The 7,401-nt window shown below is 68.5% G+C and overlaps 1 protein-coding gene across 12 annotated transcripts in view; it reads right to left on the bottom strand.

The window, feature by feature from the left end:
* Window positions 1-1,001: 1,001 nt before the first annotated feature.
* Window positions 1,002-7,401, bottom strand: part of KIF26A (kinesin family member 26A) — a 42,606-nt gene continuing 36,206 nt past the window's right edge. For 8 of the 12 annotated variants that reach the window (XM_053225025.1, XM_053225028.1, XM_053225030.1 and 5 more), the window contains 5 exons: window positions 4,326-7,179; window positions 3,437-3,642; window positions 3,300-3,320; window positions 2,782-2,932; window positions 1,002-2,230 (listed from right to left, as the gene is read on the bottom strand). In XM_053225025.1, the coding sequence (XP_053081000.1) occupies window positions 2,049-2,230; window positions 2,782-2,932; window positions 3,300-3,320; window positions 3,437-3,642; window positions 4,326-7,179 (3,414 nt within the window). In that variant the 3' untranslated portion in view covers window positions 1,002-2,048. Of the gene's footprint in view, window positions 2,316-2,781; window positions 2,933-3,299; window positions 3,321-3,436; window positions 3,643-4,325; window positions 7,180-7,401 lie in introns of all 12 variants that reach the window. The other 4 variants (XM_053225027.1, XM_053225029.1, XM_027066749.2 and 1 more) reach the window with 2 other exon arrangements.

Below are 7,401 nucleotides of genomic sequence, written 5' to 3'. Positions count from 1 at the left end.
CCCCTGAGGCCCCACTGAGGCCCAGCGCTGCGCCCAATGTGGGGGCACAGCAATGACTCAGACCCCACCCCACCCTTCAGAGGCCCCACGGAGGCGGGGAGTACAGGCAGAGACCACACGAGGTGTGGGGTGCAGGGCGGAACAGCCCCCGTGCCGGAGGGGGAGTCCCAGACCACACTAGGAAGGGCCCAGCCAGCTGGGAGGGGGGCCGGGGGCGCGCAGACGGGGTGGGGGCAGCAGTGGGGCCGCTCAGGACCAGGGTGTGAGCATCGGGCAGGGCCGCCTGAGGCCTGCAGCAGGTGCAGGGTGGGGAGGGCGGCCGTGCCCGGCGGGGGTCCTGCCAGCTCGGGGGTCCTGAGCCTGATGTGTCCTGTGTGTCTGCTCATCTGTCTCCTGGAGAGACAGGCAGGCGGCAAAGGAAAGAGATCAAGGGTCTCCCACTGCAGTACCTGCCTCAATTTCCCCAGCTAGCATGACCCCTGGGAAGGGCCCCGAGCCCGCCAGAAAATGCTGCTTCCCACCAGCCCAGCCCCATCCCGTGGACCCTGACTCAGTCTGTCCCTGCTGTCCCCTCTCGATCTGTCCCTGCTCTGTCCCCTCTTGGTCTGTCCCTCCTGTCCCCTCTCACTCTGTCCCTGCTCTGTCCCCTCTCAGTCTGTCCCTCCTGTCCCCTCTCACTCTGTCCCTGCTCTGTCCCCTCTCAGTCTGTCCCTCTCTGTCCCCTGTCAGTCTGTCCCTGCTCTGTCCCTTCTCGGTCTTTCCCTGCTCTGTCCCCTCTCGGTCTGTCCCTGCTCTGTCCCCTTGGTCTGTCCCTGCTGTCCCCTCTCAGTCTGTCCCTACTCTCCCCTCTCACCTGCAAGGTTGGTCCCTGCAGGGCTGCTGCAGGGCCGACAAGCAGAAGGTAAGTCCCCTGCTGTCCTGGAGATGCATCCTTCAATGCCTTGAGGCCACCTCACCCCAGGACCCTTGCAGGGCAGCTCGCCCAGTGAGCTCAGGAGCCATTTTAACAACCGATGTGTCTTTTATTCACAAAAGCTGCAGCAAGATGTTATCTACACATTTGTACAAAGGTTTGGACGCCCTTAGAAAATGCACAACGGTCAGAAAACAGAGCCCATTGTGCCAGGAACACATGCCTCAGCAAATTCACCCCTGGTCTGCATTTGGCAAGAAGTGCCTCCCAAGGAAGGACCCCTGCCCTGCCCAGGGTGCCCCCCAGAAAGAGCCTGGCCTGAGGAATACCTTCCATAGAAAACCATAAAAACATAGATCATTTGTCTCCAAATTCCCACTGCAAATACTGCATTTATAGGCAAAATGATATAAAAATATGAGCCTAACAGAACCTTTACAAAACCCTTATCCCCCACATTTTCTGTGTGAGTTTTCGTTTGTTTTGTTTTTGCTTGTGGTTTTGGTAAGAATTCCTGCCGTAGAAGAAGGCGCCGTGTGCCTTCAGCTCAGCCCGTGGGTGCTGCCCTCCCTGTGTCCTCGGGACAGAGCAGGTCCTCGGGGAAGGGAAGGTGGGCCGTCCCTGCCCGGAGGACCCCCAGTTCCATCTGCAGAGAGAACTACACGCAGACCCAGGGCCTGGTGGCCACTAGGGCCGGCTCTGCCGAGAGGAGACAGCTGTAAAGGAGAAGTCATCCCGACCCTTGGGCCTGCTGAGCCCAGAGCTGTCCTGCTACATGAATCTGCTTGGCTGGAGAGAGGCTCCTGCTGGGCACTCGGATGGCCACCGCGGCCGCCAGGCCACAGCCTGAGCACACTGTCTGCTGGTGTCTCGAGTCCTTAGCACCAAACGCAAAAAGGAGAGAAGTCCAGTTCAAGGTTAAAGGCACTTGTGTCGTTGTCTGGATGGCGACAGTCTCTGTCTCCGCACGCTCGTTCCCTGTCCGCTCACTGCACTCGGCCAGCCCCTCCCTCACGCTCCCTCGCCTCTGAGACCCCCCCGGTCCTTCAGCCGACCCTCTGCATCCTCCTCCCTCCGACCCCTACCACATCCTTGCTCCCTCCCACGCCCCCTCTGCGCACCCCAGTGCCCAGCCTCAGACGTCCACCTCCTGCGGCCCGGGCGTGGCGGCGGGGGTGGAGACGCTGATGTCAAAGCAGGTGACCATCATGACGTGGGCCTTACACAAGTTCACGCACTGCTCCAAGGCGGCCGTGGCGTGCTCCAGGGCCGCCAGGTACTCTGCTGACTCGGGCTCCAGCTCCGGGTCCACCTCGACTGGGGAGGGACAGCAAGCAGCTGGTCAGGCCAGGGGTTCCCACGGGGCCGAGGAAATGCTTCTCCCCTCCCGGCTTTTGGGTCCCTGTCTGGGCCAAGGTGAAGGTGAGCAACTGGAGTTCTAGAGGGAAGTGGCTGGCTTAGGGGCGCAGCAGGCAAGGGGCACCAGGGCGGTGGGGGCACACTCTAGAGTCCTACAACGCTGCGCCTCCTGGGATGGGGATATCAGTGCTCCTCCCAGCAGAGGGGCGGGGCTCACACTGCCCCTCCCAGCAGAGAGGGGCGGGGCTCACACTACCCCCCAGCAGAGAAGGGCGGGGCCACAGTGCTCCTCCCAGAAGAGGGGCGGGGCTCATACCGCCCCTCCTAGCAGAGAGGGGCGGGCCACACTGCTCCTCCCAGCAGAGGGGCGGGGCTCGCACTGATCCTCCCAGCAGGGGGGCGGGGCCACACGGACCCTCCCAGAAGAGGGGCGGGCCCATATTACTGCTCTCAGCAGAGAGGGGCGGGGCCACACTGCTCCTCCCAGCACCGTGGGGCCGGGGACTCACACTGCTCCAGCCAGCGGCCGGGCTCCACCATCAGCCGGCCCTGGGTCTCGGCCAGCTCCCCGCATAGGTGCTCACGCTTGGCCTGCACCTCTCGTAGCCTCTGCTGCCTGCGCTCAGCCAGCCGCAGCGTGGCACTGTTGCACGCCGGACCCTGGGGGGCAAGGGATGGGCGGGGTGGGGGTGCTCAGGCATGGAGGGCAGCCCACTCCCATGCTCTCCCACCATCCCCAGCTTTGGAAGGAGGGTCTCCCTCTAGCCCCCAGGCCTGGGCCAATGTACGGTGGGGCCTCAGAGGTGGGCAGGGGTCAGACGTGGGCCCCCCACAAGGTGGGGCTCCCACCAGGTGCTCCCAAAGCAGCCTGCCAGTGCCTGGGCCCAGGTTGTGGGAAACAGCTGTGGTAAAAGCTCCATCAGATGCAACTCCAGGGGACAAGAGTGGTGACCTCAGGACCCCTCGGACCACCCACTCTGCCCAAGTGGGCATCAGCGGCCACCACAGGTTCAAGGTTGGCTCCTACCTTCTCCACATCCTGGGAAGGCTGAGGGCAAGAGGGGAAAGTAGGGTCAGCTGGCCGCTGGGCCACACCCTCCAGGGCCCACCCTGCCATCCCAGGACCTCTCACCACCAGCCGCCCAGCCGCCCACTGGCCCTGACCTCTGGCGGATCCTCCCTCGGGAGCGGGCGGTGCCGCTGCAGCCGCTCCACATCGTCGATCTCATACACCTTGATCTCGAAGGGCTCCTTCAGGGAGCCGGCCAGGGGCGGGGGCAGGTCCACCCACTGCCCGGGGAGGCTGGGCTTGCGGCCCAGGGCAGCCGTGTCGGGCATTGGGGCTGGGATCAGCCGTCTCCTCTGCAGACCTGGAACAGAGAGCCGGGCCCTGGATGCGCGGAGACTGGGGGCCCAGGCCCAGGCCCCAGCCCCGGCCCAGCCTGCCCAGGGCCTGAGAGAGAAGACAGCACCGGGGCCAGATCCAGAAATCCCCAGCCTCTCCAGGCCACTTGTCACCTGGACAGCCACTCCAGCTGCCCCTTACAGCCTCCTGGTTGGCCCTCCCCTGAGGGCAGCCCTCAATACCCCAGCCAGCCAGGCTGAGGCCCAACATAACACTCCCTAGCCCAGCTGCCCCAGGACAGACTCCTGAGCCAGGCCTGAGGGGCGCCCCACCCATAGCTCCCAGGATGTCCCTCCCTGCTCCCCACCCCTACCCCCACGCCCCACCCCCACGTCCCAGCCACACACACACACACACACACACACACACAGAGCAAGGAGCTGGCCCTGTCCCCCCAGGTCAGGGTAGGAGGCAGGAGCAGCCATGGCAGGGGGCTCCCATGCAGCTAGGCCCGAGCCCAGGGAAGCACCTGACTGGGAACCCCAAATGCAAGGCCTCCCCTGGCTCCCGGTGCCCCGCAGGGGTGACCCGCACAGACTTGCACTCGTCAGCCTGCTCTAACAGCACAGCCCCAGCCTCGGAGGTGGCAGGGGGTCAGAGGAGGGCACGCGGTAGGTGCCAACAGCGGAGGGCAGCACCCGCACCCACCTGTGGCCCTCTTCTTGGGAGACCTGAGGCTTCGAGAGCGAGCGCCAGGGGAGGCGGCCCCACTGTCGCTCATGGAGTCGGGGGCAGAGGAGGCACTGCCGGTGGCCTCGCTGTCGCGGAGCACGCTCTCATAGCCGCTGCTGCCACCGCTGTGGTAGAACAGGGCGGTGCGGCCCATGGCGGGCGGGAGCTCGCCACTCAGCACGCTGCTGTTGTCGCTGCCGTGGCCGCTGCTGCAGCGCTGGGGCCTCCGTGGGGCAGTCACCTTGCTATAGGGGGAGGGCAGCGCCGGGCCCGCGGGCGGCCGCTCCTCCCCCACGTTCACACCGCTGTCACTGCCGCTGTCCGAGTCCACTGAGCCCCAGGGGGGGCCACCTCTGCCAGGGGCTCCGCTGGCTGCCAGCTCATTGACGCGGCTATGGGCGGCTCGGAGCGCCTGCTTGGTGCCCATGATGGTGCCGCGGCTGGCCTTGGCCCCCATGCCAGGCACTGCCCGTGGGGCCACCCGGGGCGCCATCACGGGGCCACCGGGGGTCCTGCCCACTGCTGGGGTTAGTGGCTTCACGGGAACACCCAGAGCCCTCGACCCACCAGCTGCTAGGCTGCGGCCCTTGCCCCCTGCGGCCGGGGGCTTCGGGGCCCCCACTCCCTTGGCTGGGCTGCCCCTGCAGGCAGGAGCGGGCCCAGGCGTGGGGCTGGTGGACGGTACACCCAGCCTGGGCACGGCCCGGGCTGGCCTGCCGGGAGCTTCCCTGGCCTTGCCGCTGCTGTGCCCCAGGAGCTCACACCGCTCCAGAGAGCCGTGGGTGGTGGGACGGGACACTGCCTCCGCCTTGCCAGCCCTGGCCTTCAGGCTCGACGTGGCCCTGGGGACGGAGTGGTCAGCCCGGCCACCGGGCCTGGCCTCCTCCTCCCCTCGGGGGAGGGCGGCAGCCGCAGATCGCGAGAGGCCCCCGGCCTGGGGAGCGGCCAGAGCTGGGCCACTCTTGTGCTCCAGGCTGGATTTGCGCACTGGAGGGGCTGGGGGGGCCGCCCCGCTGGGTCTCGGGAAGAGGCCTCCCTTGGGGACCACACTTTTCTTGCGGCTGGGGGCATCCTTCGGGCCGCCCAAGCAGGCAGCCGCATCGGCCAGGGCATCCCTGCAGGATGCGGTGGGCGTGCTCACACCCAGTGTGGTGGCTCCCCTCCGCAGCGGTGGGATCTGAGCCACGGCCTCCAGCCTGTGGCCTGCCCTGGCTGCCACCTCACAGCCGTCCACGACCCTGCGGGCACAAGGCAGCGCGGGGGCCGGGCTGGAGGCCCTGCCGGCAGAGACCCCCTGGAGGGCACCACATTCATCTGCCCGAAGCAGCCAAGGGTCCTCGAACAGGCCTCCGGGGCCCGGCGGGCTCGGGGCCAGGCGAGGGCAGCCTGCGCGGCTGGCCGCTGAGGGAGTCCTCGGTTTCCGGGGAAGGCTGGAGTGGATGGTCTGCGCCGGGGCTGCCCCCCATGGGGACACGGCCGGGCACTCCCGGCCAACTCGGGCGGGGGCTGCGGTGGCCGCTTCCCCAGGACGAGGACTCCGGGCTGGGCCAGGACTGTCCGATCGCCCGTGCTCCGGGAACCGACAGCGGCCATCATCCGGGGAGCCGCCCAGGACAGGGGGGCCCGGAGGGTCGGGCCTTGCCGGCGAGTCAGGGCCGGCCCCGAAGGGAGGCTGCGGCGCGGGGCTGTGGCGATCGTCCACGCGCACGCTGACCTCGCTGAGCCGAGAGCTGATAGAGGAGCCCTGGCTGCTCCCGGCCCAGGCTGCGCCCTCTGAGGGCCCGCCGGGCGCCTGGGTGGTGTAGGCATCGAACTCGTCGTTGATACTGCTAATGATGCTCACGGGCCTCGAGCCGGAGGCCAGAGCCTGCAGAGAGCAGTTGCTGCCGAAGCTGGCCAGGCTGGCGGGGCGGCCGGAGCCGGTGAGCCCGCCCAGAGACAGCTCCTCCACCACCGTGAACACCAGCTCGTCCTCGCCATTCAGCTCCACGGGCTGCTGCAGGGTCACCGTGGTGGTCAGCAGGCCCCGCTCCAGACGGCGGCCTCGTGCAGACGGGCGGGGGCGGCCGGTCTGCCCGCTCATGCCCACGGGCGGTGTCCGTGCCGCACCATCCGCGTCAGCGCCCCCGGGGTCCTCGGGGGCCGGGCCGGCTTCTGGCTGCCGAGGAGGCGGAGGGGCCGGGCCGGGCAGTGGCCTCCCGCCTCCGCCCGCGGCGACCTTGTCCGGCCCGGGCGGCGCAGGCCTAACGCTGCCTCCCTCCCTCTGGTCGGCGCTGGCCCTGGAGGGCTCTGGGGCAACCCAGTGCGTGTCCCGGCCGGGGCTGCCTCGAGGTGTGCTGGCCGCCAGCGGGGAGCCCACAGCCTTCCTGGGGGCGGCGGCCTCGGGCGGGGAGGGCCTCCTGGCCCCGCGGGCCGGGCCGGGCTGGGCCCCACTGGTGACGCTCAGGGTTTCGGAGGGGCCCTCGCTGCCGTCAATGCCCTCCAGCCGCTCCTGCAACTCGGCGAAGGTGCTACAACGGAAGTGGTCGGCGTCTCGAGGGCCCTGGGAGGGCCTGCGGCGGCTCAGCGCGGGGATGATGGGCACGAAGTCGGGCGGGCCCTCGTTGTCCGTGAGCTCGCGGTCGGACAGTGCCGTCCCCCCAGGCCCCACGTAGATGACGGTGTCGCAGGACTGCTCACTGCTGGACGAGCACTCGGGGTCTCCGGGTGAGCTGGGGGCCAGGCGGCCAGGGTCAGGGGCCATGGGGCGGCGGAAGGGCCGCAGGTGCGGTGGGCGGCGGGCCCGGCCTTCCTCACAGGAGCTGTCCCCGCCCGAGGAGCTGGACGCGTACTGGGGGCAGAGCAAGCGGGTGAGCGGCCGCCTTACCCACCGCTCACCGCCCCCCCCCCCGCCCCCACGCCCCGGCGACACGTGCCGCTCACCGCCCGGGAGGACGCGATGGCAGCCACGGCACTGGGTGGCCCCTGGGGTGGGGCCGCCGCAAGCACCAAGCACAACCGCGCCTTCTCCGGAGCCCAAGGAAATAGCATTAAGCCGAATCACAGGGACGCA

This window comes from Acinonyx jubatus, chromosome B3 (assembly GCF_027475565.1).
Source record: "Acinonyx jubatus isolate Ajub_Pintada_27869175 chromosome B3, VMU_Ajub_asm_v1.0, whole genome shotgun sequence".
Lineage (NCBI taxonomy): Eukaryota > Metazoa > Chordata > Mammalia > Carnivora > Felidae > Acinonyx > Acinonyx jubatus.
Note: the sequence above shows the minus strand (reverse complement) of the source record. Positions and strands in the feature narration are given on the sequence as shown.